The sequence below is a fragment of the Oxyura jamaicensis genome, chromosome 4 (assembly GCF_011077185.1).
Source record: "Oxyura jamaicensis isolate SHBP4307 breed ruddy duck chromosome 4, BPBGC_Ojam_1.0, whole genome shotgun sequence".
NCBI classification, from domain to species: domain Eukaryota; kingdom Metazoa; phylum Chordata; class Aves; order Anseriformes; family Anatidae; genus Oxyura; species Oxyura jamaicensis.
Window position 1 is genome coordinate 14,190,305 of NC_048896.1, and position 18,247 is coordinate 14,208,551.

Sequence of the window (18,247 nt, forward strand, 5' to 3'; positions counted from 1 at the left end):
ACTGACTTCCCACATACAGGAGTTTTAACTATACCATTTTTATCACTGGTATCAAACACAGTAAGTTAAATATCCTTACAAACTGCTGGACAAAGACAGACTATATCCAGACGTATTTTCTAGAAGGAGGTGAAGAGAACTGAGCTCTCTGCCTCACACTCACCCTCCTTTTAGATAAGGTTAGTCAGCCGCAGTTATTCAACTCTGCTCAGATCTGGGCTGCATTTGTCCCATCACTCACAGTTTGTGTCAAACATACAAATGAGGGGCTTGCTGAGCTCAGGTCTTAGCCACTCGGTCATTTCCTTTTGACAACTCACTCTGTCCCAATTCCACTACAGAGTAAAATCACACAGCCGCTGCTGTTCAGAACTTGGTCATAAAAAAGGAAGTTAAATGACTGCTAAATGCAAATATCTATTCTGTGCTTTTCATCTGTGGAACCAAGTCACACTCCTCACAATTTAAAACAAGAAACAAATGCCCTTTGCTTTCCAATACCCCTGTGGAGTCCTAAGAGGTCAGCTTGGCTGCAGACCACAGCTTTTTCCCCTCGATAGGCAGAGGCTGTCACAAACACCAACAGTGGCAGACCCAGGTAAGCACTTTCTGAAATGCAGCAAGCTTGGCAACTGCGTAACATGTCATCAGTCGAGCACACACCGGACACAATTCCCTTCGTACTTGCACTGTTCCCAATCAGAAGCAGAGCTCCTGCAGTCAGACAGGCACGCGATAACCCAGAGCCCCCTCGGACTCAATGCCCCCGTAAATGCAGCAGAGGGAGCTCCCAAATCACACCGTTAACAACTGCAGGATTCCATCCTTTTCCTCCGAGGCGCTTCAGAAGGCAAGAATGAGACAGATGCAATCCACAAAACAATGCAAATACCTCCCTATAGCTGAATGTGTTTTACAGTAAAATCCTCGGTTGTTAAGGAATAGCTGCAGGTTTAGCAGTAAGCACACAGAGACAGATTTACCACTACAGACTTTCACCTATTGACAGGCTGATTCACTGAAAATATTTGACAGGAGAAAAGATGCGCACACACTACAGGTTTCTACAGTTACACCTACTTTAAAATTTTAAATGTGTTACAGTGGGTGTCATTAAAGGGTGAGTCTGAGAGTTCAGCCAATAAGGCAGAACATGGGCAAGCACTTTGTATACAGACCACACCACCTCCTTCCCCACATCACTCCATCTCTCCGTGACTCACTTTCCCATGTAAAATGACAGCAGCAGCAGCAAAAAGTGCTGTGAAGAAACAGGATGAAGCAGCAATCACTCCAGCTGTGGAAGAGAAAGAAAGAAAATACCAAATTAATCTAAGAGCCTCCTTTGCATATTACCAGAGAGTTCATGCCCTCAAAGCGTTGTGTCTTTGGTCCCTGTCTGCAGACACTGAAGTGAGCTGAACTAGTCACAGCAGAAGCCGTGTTTGGGAAGAACTGGGTACCTATCCTTTATCTGCATTAAGGAATCCTGCAGGACTTCAGACAATACCAAATAACAACATCTGGTAAAAATACTTCTAAAGTAGTCATTATAATTAACTCATTTTTTTTTAATTGTTTTTATTGTTCCTTGGACCCGTGCCCCCCCAAGTTTCTCTCCATAAATGCAAAACCTAAAATCTTCTAGAAGTAAAAATACGTATACGTAACTCCCAGAAAAGAGCCTTGTATAATCCTGTGACCCCAAAAGGGGTGCCTTCTGCAGACACAGCACATATTTCAGTATCATAACTACACTGCCAGAGCTGCCCATACAGCAAAGAGCTCTTCACTTTTCACCTAGAGGGTTTAAGAAATAGTCCATTATGCCAGCTGCTGAAAGAACGAGGTGCGTTTGGGTTGTTCGAGGTCTCTCTCACAATACTTCATCACATAATTCCAACAGGACCTCTTACAACCTCTTACATGCCTGCCGTTGACGAACAAACCCCTTCAAGTACCAAACGCACAGAGGAAAGGCTGAAGTGCTCTTTATTTTCCTATATAAAAGACCTGCAAAGGGAGAAGAGAACAGATACGAAATTCAGACTGTAAGCAGATGTGGATGAGGACACAGCAGAAGGCATCTGCTCCAGGCTGAATGTGCACGGTGACTGCAGTGTCCGGCATCTCAACACGATGGTTCTCCAGAGTTAGCCAGCAACACCCCAGTTCTTATCTCATTTGTTTTCCAACCAATATTTTACCATGCTCTTGAATATGCAGCAGAGAAAGGGAAGCAGATTTGCCTTGTATTGTGCACACATTTTTTCCAAGCAGTCAGGTATGCCTCATCAGCAAAAAGCAGTTACATTATTTTCCGAAGTTATTAACTGAAATGGGAAACCAGTGTACTGTGATTCCATTACAAAAGAGTTACTGCGCTCAAGCACAGCTGGTGTAATAAGCATGGCGTAATAGGCTTTGACAGAATCTAGCTAGGCCAGATAGGGCTCTGTCCCACGAAGTCCAGTCTTGCAGCTCACCAGTATTTGCAGAATTGCCACATAACCTAGATCTAAATCCGTAATAAGAGAGGTGCTGATCTTCAAAGTTAACACAGATCCTCACAGAGAGCTGTGTAAAACAGAAATATAATGAAATAGCAAATATGAAACAATCCGGAGAGGTACATTGGCATTAAAGATGCTCAGCACCCTTCAGGATCTGGTTTCTAGAACATCAAAGTTGGATCAGAGCTTTCATCAGAACTGCTTCTGCTTTATCCAAGTTCTGCACTGACGTGTCTACTGGCTTGAAGACGATGTCTGCTTAAAGATCCACGCTGAGGTGGCAAACCAACTCCTTGGACATACTTCAAGAAGTGTTTCCTGTTAACCCTGTCAAGTATTTTATCTTATAACTTTATTGCAATACGGTTATGGAGAGGCTTTTCTTTCTAAGCTGAAGTATTAATCTTTAAATATAAATATGTATTTTAATGAAGTTCTATGAAGAAAGCTGACACCTCTGATCAGTGTGCCCTTAAAACAAACCAAGAAACATTTCAAGCACATCAAGTATCAGACCCCTTGTGCAGTTCCAATGCTGCTGTCATCTCCAAACATAAGCCTATACTTCCCTTCATCTTTCAAATCCTTTCAAAGAAGGTGAGCTTTGTTTTCTGTCACATTTTACTTTTTATGAGAGCCAAAGAAAAGCAAGAAAGCAGTAGCAGCACGGCTGGTCAATCACAAAATGATGAAAATGTCATTTAGATCACACTCATTCCAGGCATTTTTCAATGGCACTGGGCAGGCTCTCCAGCTTGTGATATGACACAATACAACTGCAAAACACTACGTCAGAAGTTCAGCAAGCAGTATGGGACTTGCCTGAGGATATCCAAAAAATCCAGACCATGACAGAACAGGAAGACTCAGAACCATTATCCCAGAAATAATGGTTAAAACGTATTCATCCTTGAAAGTTTCCAAGGGTAGCATGATTCACCTGATCAAGAGTGCTCGAAAACTGTAAACTAATAGAATGAAGCATCCTGTAGCGATGTACAAAACCTCAGAATACCACTAACTGCCTCATCCAGCCATTTGTGATAAAAAATCTATTTTTATCTCCATTTCAAAAGAGAAAAACACCAGCAAAACACACCTGTAGGAAGAAAAATTGCTTCCCAATAAACAGCTCTGCTGAAAATATTTTACAAAAATCAGCTTGCGTCCGATGGCTGCTGCTGAGCTAGCAAGGAGATAATTGTGCTTTATCTGCTGGTTTGGGTATTGTTGGATTTGGGCTGTTTGGAACAAAGGAGCGGTAGAACTTGGTTGCTTTTGGCTCTGGAAGATCTCACTCAAGTTCCTCCATCTGGTCTCAAAGAAATGTGTGCAAATATAACCTGCAAAGGATGGTTACACGTGTGACACAAGCAAGACATTCCTTGATAAGGTTCTGATGATGATTCTTGTGGCTGGAAGAAATTCAATGGCTCAAATCGTGTTTCCTGAAACTAAAAGAAACGGTATTATAGATGTTTGCGTAGAACCACTGTTCCTTCCACCGCAAATGAGGCCCTAAACCTTCAAACACAGATAAGGTCATCAAATTGTGAAGCCAAAAGCTGCTAAAAAAATTGCAAACAGGGAAAACACAGGCAGTTCCCTAAGTCACTGAAGTATCAGGGAGGGAAAAAATGTCCAGAGAGCTCTTGGAGGCACAAAAGGAAGTACAGGCATAGACTTTTCCCCACCCCAAACGTAATTCTTTAAAAGAGAGCACTGAGCATAGCTAGCAAGTCTTAATGATTTAACCTACACTTGTGCATGGCTGCCCTATGACTTCTTTGCTGTACTACTTCCAGACCACATCCCAGTACTTCTATAATACACAAGGAAATTTGTTCCCACTATCCATCGTAACTGAAGCACATACCCCTCCTTCATCGCAGGTGACTGTGTTCAGTGAAAAATAGATCATTCTAAAATTCTACATGTATCTTCTTTAATTTGCAATAATTCCCAAAGGGTCGTTTCTTACTCTAAAAGCTAAGACTTCTTAAAGCACACCTATTTTCACCAATGATTAAGAACAGTTTAGCAATAAAGAGCCCAGAAGCAAATACAGCAACTGAAGAAACATTCTGGGATCCCAAGTCAAAAAGCTCTGCAGCTAACAGGAGCGGTAGGGATGCAATTCAGACAGAAAATCCAGTCCAGAGAATGGTTCAATAGTCACTCCCAAAAGGCAAAGGCAATATAATTACAATAATTTCCCTACCTGTAGCACACGTTCTGCTTACCTGTTACTGAAGTAGATTTATTGTAGTCAATTGTAAGAAAAATCACACAGATGACTGCATAGAACATGCAGAATTAGGTATTTCATTTTGTTTGATATATGTGGAAAAAACTTATTGAACGTAAGCTCTCCCATGTTGGGTTCCCTCAGCAAAAGGCCCACACCACCCAGGCAAGCAGGAAGTCTTTGTCCATAAAGCAGGGTATGCTGTTCTCCATTAGTGTGCCCAGTAAACTTGTGGCAGATGGAGAAGGCTGGAGGTTTTCTCTCTCTACTCCAACGGGTGCACATGCCCAGACCCCTGGCCCTCCAAGAGGCTACGGATGGATCCTGATTTCCAGGCACTTACTGAAAAGGGAAGATGACAAATTCTGTTCTTCTATAGCACCGGCTGAAAACTACAGCCATGTGTGGAGACTCAGGAGTTCAGCTGCATGACATCTCCCTGCCTGTGTTGCCTTCAGGACTTTCCACCACGATACGGCTCTGCAACCTTACTCCAGGGCAGCAATAGCTGGACTAGCCCAGAACAAGCCGGGATGGGCACCAGAAACTGGTCAGTACCACCTCCAAGCCATTTGGCAACAGCCAGCTAACCCACAGCTCCTCAGAGCTTCAGCTGGCCTGTTCAGAGGTAGTTTGGGAATTCCCGTGTGGCACTGCAGGCACCATTTCTGGCAACTGCTACAGCCTTAATCATGCTTCTACAAATTCAAGTAGTCTTTTTGTAAAGGCAAGAGAAAATGCAGTCTGAGGTTGAAAAATGTAAGTCAGGATCTAAACGGGACAAAAATCTGTGAAAGGTCATGAAAACTCTGTGGAAAGGTGCTTTCTGGGAGCATCACCCTTACAGACTTCTCGCAAAAAGTCAACCTGCATTTTCAAGATTAGGCATCAGTAAGTGATTCAGGTGCTTTCCCACGGAGGGTGCTGCAGGGTGTCCACACAGGCACACTGCTTCAGGCCAAACACAATTTTTGCGGTGAAAGGAATAAAGAAAGCTGAGGGCTGACTCAAGGAAGAATCTTGTGGCAAAGCAAGAGGGAGTCCTGTCAGTAACCAAAGACAGAAGCGCTACAGCACTCACACAGCCCGTGAGGTGAGAGAAGAGAGGACAAAAGTCCAAGTCATTTGTTTGCAGACTACAAAACCAGAACAGTATTCAGTCAGACATCTGGCATAAGAGAGATTACAAGCTCAGGAAGCGTCTCTGCACAGACAGCTTCTATGTCCTTAGCTAAAACATAAACCATCCTGCCTTGGTGTGACGAACCCCAGACACAGAGAACCCAGAACTTCACAAGCTATGCTATTTTACGGGTTAGTTATAAACACAGAGATTTTAAAATCTGTGCCTCATATCTAACCTAAGTTTGTCTAGATTCAACTTTCAGTCACTTTTTGGGTTAAATTACCTTTAAGACCCTGCCCTGTAGCACTCTGTAAGAGCTTTTAGAATGTGGTATTTTATTCTCATCCTCCAACATCTAGACCTCAGGATTAAGCCACCTGATGACCTAATTGATGTAATTTCCCTAGCAGTATACCACAGCAAGATCACAGAACCGCTGGGAGTCCACGTAGGAAAGTTTGCAGGCCTCCTGTTGAGGGATCTTTGCAGTAACAGCGCCGACAACACAACTCAGCCACGAGAAGCCGTAGAGATCTGCGGAAGAACGACAATCCCGCTGGTTTCTGCGCACCTTCCCAGTGTTTGTTGCCACGGGGCACTGAGCGATCGCTGAAAGCAAGGACTCGAAGCGGAGCAGAAGGGGGAGAGCACCGAAGCCAGGCACCCCTTCCCCTCCCGCACAGCCCGGGGAGTTCCCCCCGGGCCCGGCCGTGCGCGTCCCACCCCCGGGCCTGACGCGGGCGCGTTAATGAAATGCTAATTACCGGGGCGCCGAGCCGGCCGGGCTGTCCGCGCCCATAAAACCCGGTGCCGGGCTCTGCCCGCCAGCCCGCCGCCATGCAGGGCGCCCCCCCGGCGGCGCTGCACCTCCTCACCTCCTGCTTCATCGACGGCGTCGCGGGCCGGCGGCACGGTGAGGGGCGGCGGGGCGAGGCGAGGCGAGGGGCCAAGCCGCTCGGCTAACTGCCCGCTTCTCTCCCCTCAGGCGAGGAGCGAGCGGAGCCAACGCCGCGGCCCGGCCCCGCCGAGGAGCCCTCAGCGGCGGGGCGCGGGGGGCGCCCGCCCGGCCATGAGGCGGCGGCAGCGGGGGGCGGCGAGGCGCCGGCTCCGCTGAGGAGAAAGCAGCGGCGGTACCGCACCACGTTCAGCACCTTCCAGCTGGAGGAGCTGGAGCGAGCCTTCCGCAAGTCCCACTACCCCGACGTGTTCACCAGGTAGCGGGGGTGGCGGGCGGAGGGGCCGGGCGCCGCTCGGGGACAGGCGGGGAGGCGGCTAACGGTGCGCTGCCCCCCGCAGGGAGGAGCTGGCCGGCCGCCTGGAGCTGACCGAGGCCCGCGTCCAGGTGGGTGAGTGCCGGGCGGCGGCGGGGAGCCGGCCCGGGGGGCGGGTGGAGGTGGGCGGGCTGCGCTTCGGCCCCTCAGGGACGGATGGAGAGAGAGAGACGGGCCGGCCGCCTCGGGGACACCAGCGGCGCCTCCTGGGAGCACCCCACCGCGCTGCCAGCTCGCCTCTGCTGCCGTCCGCCCGGGTTGAAGCAGGTACCGTGTGCTGGGCTTTGGGGGCGTGAGGCCGGCCTGAGAACTCGGCTGGTTTACAGCGCCCGGGGGACCTGCGGGGCAGCCCGAGGTGTTAGCGAGGCGTTCCGAGGAGCTTGCACCACTCGGCTGCACTGACTGAACTCAAAAACACAGTCACGCCGCTAAATGACTGGTTAAAGCAAATACGGGATTAATTAGATATTCATGTGACAGGAAGGCACTGTCCAGGGGAGTTTCGTGGCCCAGCTGAGCTGTGCTAACACCAGTGCTTGTAGAACATGTGGCACAGAGAGGGAGACTTATCTCGTCGTGTGCATTTCCCTTAAACTACAAATGCCCCAAGTAGATTTTCCTGACTCCAAACACTCATACTTGATACCTTCTAGGAAGGAGCTCAGAATTCATCTCTTGCCTAAGCTAGAAGTCCCTTTCCATACGAAAACCAGGTGTTCTGGAGTTGAGTTTGGTGTTGGGCTGTTTTTTGTTTATGGTGTGTGGTGGTGGTGGTGGTTTTTTTTTTTTTTTTGAAAATGTTGTTTCAAACTGTGTGAAGACTTCCGAAGTATTTTTAAGCTCAGAATAAAAATCTGTACAAAATGTGGCTTGTGCTGTCTATCAGATACCGGCTGAACTACCGTTCCAGCACAGCCCTGGGTACGTGCATATTCATGAAAAACTGAGAACTGGGTGCAGCTGCTCAGTGTGACAGTCCTACTTATTGCTGCATAGCGTTGTTACTGTTGGTGCCAGATCCTTGCTTATAGATGTTGTCGTAACTTAATTCACTGGATCTGGGATGGTTCACACTAGATAAAAAAAAAATTACAGCCTTACAGGTGTTATCTTTTTGTTTTAACATACACCCTCTTCAGGAAAGGTTCTTAGAAGTATTAATAGTACTTCGCAATTACTCTTCTGAGAATAGCTGGATGTTTTTCATATTTCTTTTGTGGACTTGGAGGAAGTTTTGTGCTCCTCCTTCTCCCTACCACCGACAATCACCAAAACTTCTACTCACCGAAATACCCCATTATCTGGCAACTACACACAGCATCTACAGGTAGAAGGGACACAGGTGAAAAGCTGTCAACTCACCCATTACTGTCACACTCCCCTCCTAGGGTGCTCACTCTGTATTCAGTTGGACTAGTGAAGGAACAGTGCAATGGTGGATGGCAAAGAGGAACTCTTCTCATAGTGACTCATCTAAAAGACATGGAAATGTTTAGGTTTGACGTAGTCAAAATGGATTTAACAAGCAAAATCAAGTTCACGTATCCTTAGTGGATAGAAGGAACAACAAAAGACTATTCCTTGCACCTACATATTCCTTGTCAGATTCAGATCCTAAAAAGTCTTCAGGGCACGAGCACCCAGTCAGCACAGTTCACTTGGGGCGAACTTCCAGTGCACAGCGCTTCTGTCTGTGTTCTTGTCCTGTGGTAGATGGGAAACCTTTTAGCTTGGAGGTGAAAGGATTCATAGGAACAGGTACTGTATAGATGGAGATGTGTTGTAAATAACAAGCTACCTTAATGTCCAAATACATCCCTCCAATACCCATGCTCACAGTCACTCTTGTCCTGTGAGAAGACTTTCATGCCTCTCTACAGTACCTGAATAAACCAGTTGGCACGAAAGGTGGTATCTTTAATTTACTCAAGTGTAATTCTAGGAAACTAATTGATCTTCCCAAGTACAATCAGACTCCTTCACCTCATTGTTTTCAATTTGAGATCTCTGCAGCAACCCCTCCATCAACCCACTGAAATGGATACAAGCCACTATGTCGTCCCTCACTCTTGCATTTAGGAGCCTTACATGAAAATGAACAAATAAGGAAAAAAATTACCCACTGATAATTCTCATTTCAGCATCACTTCAAAAGACATCAACCACCACTGTCCGTTATTTTCTTGTAGACAGGAAGGGAAGAGATGGCAGCAAGAATCTTTGCATTCTTCCATACCATGGGAAGGGGGTATTTTGAAAGTCCACAAAACGTTTTCAATATCTGAACCTGTGTTAGGAAGCTCTTCGGTAGCGTTTATATCTCTTCTTGCCATTCTGCTCATAATTCACAGTGTTGCTATGGGAGGAAAATAAGAACAAGTTAAAGGGATATTGCTTTCATAATGTGTAGAGCAAGCCATTATTTGGGTATTTTAGTTCTACAAACTGGATCGGTGTTAAAACATTAGCTTACAACAAATATAGCTGATCTGAGCATCCTTGTAATGTTTTCTGAGTGTGATCCTGTATTCAGCTACAGCAGAAACATGATAGCCACATCCCTAGGTCTTTTTAATGATTGCTAGGTATTGCATCAATTAAATATATATTTTCAAAGAAAATTACAGCAAGAAAGCTATCAAATATTACATGCTCACCTTTTCTTTTTAAAACTTTTGTCAGGTAATAAGGTTGTAATTACAAAAAATATCCGGATAATGTAGCGTATAATTCAAAATCATTACTTTAAAGCTCATCTTCCTATGAGTGTTAATACTCAAATATCCGGACTTCAGTAACACACTTTTTCCAAAGTATTTTGTCACTGCTATCAAACTCATACCACAAATACCTTAACACTAGCGTAGCGGTTTCTCTTATGTTTAGTTTGTCACGTCAGATATATCTGAAAACAGAGTAAAGGCAAGTAAAGCAAAGGAAAAATGCTCAACAAAAGCTTTGAGATGACTAATCTGAATTCTAATGAATATATGCATTAAATTTTGATAGCTGTTTGTCATGTATGATGCATGCCTGTGCCCCTTTTCTCACTTGAGTTGATGAGTTTGTAACAGTAAGGAACAGAAAGTCAACTGTTTTCTAATGGTAATTATTAGATATCGATGGTGATAATTTCACATTTGAAGAATAAAAAATCTGAGAGATGATTAAATAAGTTTAGTTGTAAAACCAAAATCATCTGTAACACTAAAAAAAGTTATTTTGTAGTCAAAGTGCAAGTATGAGCGATCAAATGGATTTTCTTTAGGACAGAAAAAGCAGAAAAGCACACATTTCATGTTAGGCTTCTTGATGAAGAACAGATTGAAGAACAATACTAAGACTTAGTAAGGAAATTAATACATTTGCAGCATATTATGTCCTTTTAGGAAAGTTTTTAACTTGTATATCTTCAGTGTGAGACAGTTCTCTGCCTTTTTTGTTTCATTTATTTGAATGGAAAACACTAACACCTTTCCTTCCAAACACACTTAATATTGTTTTAGGACCTGAAGTATTTGCAGTTAGTCACTGCAAATAGTTAGATGGCATGTCTGATATTAAAAGGAGCAGTGGAGGTGGGAACACCCAAAATCCAGTTTTGAGACATTACATGATACAAATTTAGAACTTAAAATATTTTGGCTGAAATATAATTGCAGATATAGTAAGCAGCTATTAAAAGCCATACATCCGTAAAACTTCTGCATCAAAATTCAGATTGTCATAACACTTACTGCTATAAAATCTATTTCAGAAAGACTAATACCAAAGGAATAACTATTTTAGCATCTGCTGTTTTTTTTTTTTTTTTTAAGACTTATTTTTTGCAGCTTAATTTTATGATTTTACTTTGTTTTAGTGACATGGACAGATTCTTGATATGAAGTTAACTACACTGTATGTTAAATGACCCCCATCTTTAAAGTCTGCCTTCATCCTAAATCAGAAGTAAACTTCAGAAAGTCATGGTTCTGTACAGGACTGAGGACTGTCTTTCCACGAACTCTTGTTTTTTGTATTACCACTTTCTACTGAATATTGAATCCTCATTAGGGCAAGTCCAGATCCAGTTCAGAATCCAGCTTGAATGGTCCCCACTACAGAGGGGACTCAAAAACCTGAGTGGCTGAGTACAGTTGGATTTTGAGTGTGCAACCTCAGCAGCATACACTTTCAAGATCACTAAAGAAAAAAAAAAAAAACCTCCCCACACTGTTTTAGGGCTGATGCTCTCCAGTCTACTCTTTACTACCATCCTGGGGCTGAAAGGTTCAGCTCAGTGAATGCTAAATAATGACAGTGTGAAAAGTCAGTTTTTCTGATCTGTAGAGTGGATTGACTAAAATCTTTAAAAGTTGTTTAATGGTCTAAAATAATGACTAGTCAGGCTTGAACAGGCAATATATCCAACAGCTTACTACACAAAACCAGTGCTAGCTAAAGCCCCTTTAGGAACAGCTTGATACGCTGTTCTAATAAAACTTACTAGATTTTCTACTTTAGTATTGACTTCCACTGCAACTCAGTTAATCACTGTCATATAACTCTATGCTGTTTGCATTCATGGTAGGTAACAAAAGGTTTTTGTTTTACTTTTCATGTATAAAAATGAATGCCCCAGCTATCAAGATAAGAAGCACACACCACGTATTTGGCCTAGTTCCTCTTACAGTCATGATTAAGGTGTTTCCCAAGTTACCTGTACAGAAATAGCTACCTCTTGAAAGGCTTTGTTGAAATTTAATTTTCAATAAATAGTTCATGAAAGGAAGAATAATAATTTTAATAAGTGATCATAAGTTCTCAAGTGATTGGTTTATCTATCACAATGGCTTTAAAATGTATGGGACTATACAGTCGGAGCTACAGTAGTAAAATTCACAGTCTTTATAACCGATTTGTTAATAAACCCATTATGGCATTTATGAATGGATCTTTTAAAGAAGTTTTTGTTTAACAGTAAATATTTTGCCATCCGTATCATTGCGTGCAGTAGTAGCTGGTAAGACAAACTTCAGAGTAAGTTCAGCTAACGCCTTTATGATTTCTTATTGAAGGTCTGGTTCCAAAACAGAAGGGCAAAGTGGAGGAAACGTGAAAAAACTGAAATTCTGGGGACTGTTCCAGGAATCTCCTTAACGCACCCACTTGGTCTATTTTTGGATGTTCCACTGAGTCATTCCCCCCTCCTAGATCACACGTGGAGGTCAATGCCTTTTTCAACATTGGCTGTGCCATCCATGTCTTCAGCCTTTAGTCCTTCAACCCTAGGGCCATTTGGCCTCAGCAGCCTTACCTGGACTTCTCTCTTCAGAAATCCTATTTTAAATCCACATTTTGGAAGGTATAGTCTTTTTTTTTTTCCCCTAAATCTCAAAACTGTTAAAAAACTGTATTTTTATTAGTTTGATATTCACATATGTTCTTAATAAACGTGCTCCCATAGAAAAATATACTTAATAAAATGGAGCTGGTCCCTGTGTGGGATCACTTGATTAGAAAAAAAAAAAACAAAACAAAAAAAAAACACCAAAACTTAGCTTTAGGTCATGCTAGTGAAAACTTGCTATGTAATTGCTGTTTGAATATCAATTGTGCATACTTACCGAAACTTTGGTCTCACTGAATATTGGTCTTCACATAGAGCGCAGTAACCTAGGTGGCTTCAGCTCCATCCTTATTTTGCATAAATAACGATGTGACTGCAGACAGATGTGGCTTCTAGGAGATTTGGCAGAATAAAGGTTTTAGTCATTTTTTTTTCCTATGGAGATCAGAAGGCTCCATAATGTACCCCATAAGATATGAAAAAGCATCTGTGTAGCATGTATAAACGTGTGTATACATACACACATGTAAAAGATAGTGTTCTCCTCTTGCTGAAGTTACAGCCTGTATCAGTTCCACATTAACTGGCAGATCTGTCCGCCACACAGGCAAATGCTGCTTTTCATATGGAGCAACTTGTCTGAACAAATCGGCTACGTAAACAGCTACATAAATTGGTCTTCTTATGAGGTCATTTATTGTTTTCACAGAACAGGCTGAGCTCCAGCATCCAAGGTTTGTTGAGAAAGAATTAGGAGTTAAGTGAGTGGTTGATGTTCTAGGTATCTGCAATTGTTATTTTGTTTGCTTTAAGAGTAAGATGCTGTACTGCAAAATAAAGCAAAAATAGATTCTGCAAAACAATGTACACTTGGAAGAAACTGGTAGTTTTGGCAAGTTAGTTGTCCCCCCCCCCCGGTTTTTTTTTATTCCTTGAAACTCAAAAAGTACGTGTTCTCCAAAACAATTCTCAGTTTGAATAATATTGACTTCTTTCAAATACAGGTTTCTCAATGCTTTAAATCCTCTCATGACAACAGCTTCAGTACTAATGAAAGCTCCTGGACCCCCGTCAGACCCTGCTCTTACTGCCTTCACTGATCCAGCAGCAGTTGAAAGGAAAACGTCGAGCATTGCAGCACTAAGGCTCAAAGCGAAAGAACATTCAGCACAAATCCCTCAATTAAACCTCATCTCCAGTCTTACAAACACTAACAAAGAACTTTGTTAGGAGCTCTCCCACAGACTGCAGCCAGAGAGGGGAAAGTGAATGCCTTCCCCAATAAGTAGCACCCAGAGACATTTAAAAGAAAAAGGCGAAAACACACACATCCAGCTGTAGTTCCTCCACTTTCAGCAATGGATTAGAAGGAGATAACCCTGCTAAAAATTTCCCTTCATTACAACATGAAATCCTGTGGCAAGTTGACTTTGTCATCGTTTTGATACAGAGTGAATTTCTGACACTACAGAAATAAGCAGGAACTGCCCTTGTCTTTATAACTCAGGCGACAATGAAACTGAAGCTTTGAAATCCCTGAAGTCACTGGATGCTAGTCCAAATGTTTGAAATTCTTCGTAGGAATAACTTCCGTCTTACAAGCAATTCTTAACTCATTTCTCAGGAGGAACTCTTACATACAGACTTTAGATGTAAGAACCAGTACATGGTATGTTCTTAACTTTGAAAACATGCTTCATGTTGAAGTACAGATGCCAGTGAACCAATGAAGTCGCACATTTTAGACAGACTTAGCAGGAAGGAGATGTAGACTATTTTCCGTATAGGCTCTCGATTCAGAACTAGGTTTGTATAAAGTATATCTTGTTTCAATCAAGAAATGTTTATGTTCAGAGTGGCAATGTTTTAATAATTAAAAAATACACTTTGTATTTGAAAACTGTACCCTGTGACAATAGGTTATTGATGTGCAGTAAGTTGTGTGTAGTTCCCAGTGCACATCCACGTATCAGTTAGTAGCCAATAGCTGTAAATATGAGGTTACTGAATACTTTTAGCATGACTAGTGGCACGTATTACAAGACCACTAAGCTAAGAGATCGCTTGTACATTTCCATGTTTCATGCCTTGAGTAGATTGAGAATTTAAGCAAAAACTAAATGTGAAGTGTTAAGTTCTTCCTTGGACTGATGTTGAAATGACTAAACAGAGGTTCTGCTAACCAGAAGTCTATAGTTCAGCAAAATCATGAACTCCTTTTCTGGCTTTGGACAAATCCTTTCAAAGTTTTTGCTGAACTTCCCATCCATCAGACAGACTGCGAACAACTACCCCAGCTATAGGCTTTGCAGCTTACTTGCCTACCTCACAGGGCTGTTGTGAGGACTGATTAAACAAACGTGACAGAGCTACCCAAGTGCTCATTGTTGCTTAGCAGTTACAGCAGAAAGGCCAACAGCTAAGAACACCTGCAGATTACCTTTCCCAAGGCTGTAGTGACACTCCAAGCAAGTTCTGCTGTGGGTTGATGCGACAACATGGAACTCGCCCATTGATGCTGTCTGGTTCCTAAAGACCAATCACAAGCACTAAATTCAGAAGAGATTTTGTAAATTTTAGAACTTGTTTTTCCTCACAGCAACTCTGGGACTACTCTTGAGACTATCAAAGATGTGTTCTAGGCTGGGGTTTTGAGTGCAGAGCTCCAGATACCCAACTGCTGCTTCTATAGACTTCTCTGAGCTTGTATTTAGGTTTGTGACTGAGAAAGATGGTTTGCTGCATCAGGTAGATCTGTTTTTCATTTCCTCTGAACTATGCTTGGACTGCTCTTGGGCTGTAACCTACCACAAGTCTGGAAGTATTTCTGGATTCACAGATCTCAGTTACCACAGGTGGGAGGTGGTGGTGGTTTACTGTTAGGAAAAGCAAGCTTTGTACCCCAAGTATGCAGGCTAGTCCTGCTATGTGGGTCAGGCAGCAGAAGATGTGGAAGGCAATGTGACCAAGACCTCTCACAAAAAATTTGTGTGCGTTTCCTTCCACAACAGCTATTCACTCTCACCAGTCTCCTCCCATAGCCCAGGGTGCCAGCTGGCAGCACAACACAGTATCCACTCAAGCACTGGGTTTGTTCCAAATTAACCTTTTAAGTAGGTTAATGGTTTGAAAACTGCCAGCACACAATTCACAGAGTAGAACGTGGCATCTTTCCTTGCCATCAGTGTCACTCCTGCAAGGTGAGGAGGTTCTGCAGGAAAGCACTGTGCCAGTGTTTCATTAAAGTAGCAGGAACTTTAGAAACAGCACATGAAAAATAACTGCTGAAGGCTGGTTTGAATAAATAGCATGAAACAGGAAGTTCTCACATTCACCAAAAACTTTGACTACAGGGCCATCAAAATTTCACCCCGAAAAAGCAAATTCACAAGCTAAAATTCCCTTGATTTCAGCAGCTAAATGCAGAGGTAACTTTTATCTGTCAAAGTTTTTCTAATAGCTATGGACATGAATGTTTTCAGGGGCAGCAATACTCTGAGGCAAGTAACTTCACTTATTTGTACTATAGCTTGTACCAGACCCAGCTCTAGGAGCTGCTACCTTTACACAGCACATACAGGCACTTTTACATCGGCCACAGACCCCTCAAAATTAGAGGCTTGGATACCAGGTCTGGTTCCTAAACCCCTCCCCAGGTTGATTTGCCGTTGCTCTTTCCAGATTCACCTTACAAGAAGTTACCCTCTGACAACACCCTCCTCTCTTACTGCAACCACCTGCTTGGTACTGCTCCTCTGCCAGCCTAACTTCTCCTGAATTTGTCACACCGAGTCGGGGAAGAGGGAGGGACTCTGGTGCATATTTATCCATGGCTCTGTGGCTTCAAGCCACTGCGCCCTTCTTAATATGGGGAAGGATGGCAAAGGGAAGTACCCTGCTTATTCTGTTATATACAGGTTAAATAAAAGCTGCCATTCCTATGCCATTTGGGTGGAAGATGGTGTCTGCAGACGTTAGCATCTCAGTGGGTGCAAGCAGGGAATACAGCTCGTTGACGTGTCACCTGTTTTTAGTTTGAAATGCAGAAGTATTTTTTAAAAACCTGATTTCACTTTTTCTGCTTTAATGACTGCTTCCAAGAAATTTCTGTTCTTTCATGTGAATTAAAAAGCCAGCTGTGAGCGCTAATGATATTATGAAAATAAATATGCAGGGCAACACTTGAAATCAGCTTAGGAATCAAAGTACACCTGTAACCAGAACTCAGCAAGCCTTTCATGTTAATTATTGCTATTTTTTAACAAAATATCACACCAAGGAAGAAAGCTTACCTGTTTAGAAATGTTACTTTATTTTAAATGTAAATAAAGAGGATTAAAAGTTTTTGTGGACATAGCATTAAAATGGCAGTTAAGAAATGTAGGGAAGAATTTACTTGAAAAACCTTTGGTCTGGTTTCATAGCTACACATGGGTCAACACTTAAATAAACCAAGCAGGAACATTTCCTTTGCTAGCTCTTCTCAGTGCAACAGCAGCACCCCACATTCTAAACCAGTCAGAGAGCTTTTTGATTTTTGTTTGTTTTAAACAGTTCTCACACTGGACATTGCAATTATTTCCAGACACTTTATTTTGCCTTATAGGACTAAAGAATTTAGTGCAATTTAGGCAAAGCTTATGCTGATCTGGATTAAGACTGCAGGATTTTTTTGGTCAGGGTTGCAGCCTAATTCTTCTCTGTGTGACATCAACACAGTTTCTTGGCATAGGCTTCAACTGAGGCAGGCCTGGAGCCCTGCTTGTTTTATTGGGTTTGTCTGGTTTTCCTGAAAGCAAAAATCTTGGGGAGGATTTTCAAAGTAGCACAAGATCTGAATACACCACCACCCCCCTTCACCTTCTGCAGGCTTTAGACCACTGTGAGAAAAACTGAGTTGTGGAATTAAACCTCTTGACATTACCCTCCGTGTGACAATTTTTTGAGGTGTTTTGCTTGTAGATTTTGGACAATATTGATACCTCTTCAAGAAATGCTTGCAAATATTTCTATTGGAGTACTCACATTTGGCTAACTTGACAGGTTTGTTTAGTTTGTCATCTGCCCCAAGTTCAGTTCTGGTAACATAGGACGTCGGGTAAATTTTCGTATTTCCAGTGGCATAATATCATCAGAACCTTGCCTACAAAGAAAGAGCAATTTTGTTGGGGGGAAAAAAAAGGGAGAATAATAGGCCAGGTGTTTGAAGAAAAGACAAAAGAAACAAGCACAGTAGGGTGTTCTGACTCACAAATCTGTATTGAGAAAGAAGTATTCATGAAGAAAATTAATTTAAGAAGTATGTAGTTCAGGTTTTGAGCCCATAAGTTCCTTTCAAAAACAGATTAGTGATTAAAAACTTTTTTAGTCTAGCAATCTCTTAAACAATTAGCACAGTAATTGGAAAGGGACTACAAATTCAAATCTAGATGGACATAAAAGAGTTTCCCCATAGAGCTTTCCCTCGTTTTGTGGGTAACTGGCATGCACCTGCCTTTACCATCAGTGGGGTTGCAATACAGAAGTGCTCTGAATAGGGATACAAATGCCCCAAACAGTAATACCATACAAATTACTTAATTCATGTAAAGTAGCGGTAATTGTATTGATTATGAATGTGTGAGTGACTCCTTTATTTCAAGTTATATGAGATGTAAACCACTAGTGTGCAATGGGGTCCTCACTGCAGATTTGCCAGCCGTAGGGTGGGATGTTACTTTTATCCTTAGTCCGAACAATAAATGTGTATGCACTGCC

At 42.6% G+C, this 18,247-nt stretch overlaps 1 protein-coding gene across 2 annotated transcripts; it reads left to right on the forward strand.

Moving 5' to 3' along the window:
* Nucleotides 1-6,638: 6,638 nt before the first annotated feature.
* On the forward strand, nt 6,639-16,834 carry ESX1 (ESX homeobox 1). Of its 2 annotated transcripts, XM_035325352.1 has the most exons (5): nt 6,677-6,800; nt 6,873-7,101; nt 7,184-7,229; nt 12,219-12,505; nt 13,495-16,834. In XM_035325352.1, exons 1-5 carry the CDS (start codon nt 6,725-6,727, stop codon nt 13,718-13,720), a joined length of 864 nt encoding a protein of 287 aa, XP_035181243.1. In that variant the 5' UTR covers nt 6,677-6,724; the 3' UTR covers nt 13,721-16,834. The 2 variants fall into 2 exon arrangements, with proteins under 2 accessions (XP_035181244.1, XP_035181243.1); XM_035325353.1 differs by lacking the exon at nt 13,495-16,834 and having other exon boundaries at nt 6,639-6,800; nt 7,184-7,233; nt 12,219-12,395.
* The last annotated feature ends 1,413 nt before the right edge of the window (nt 16,835-18,247 follow it).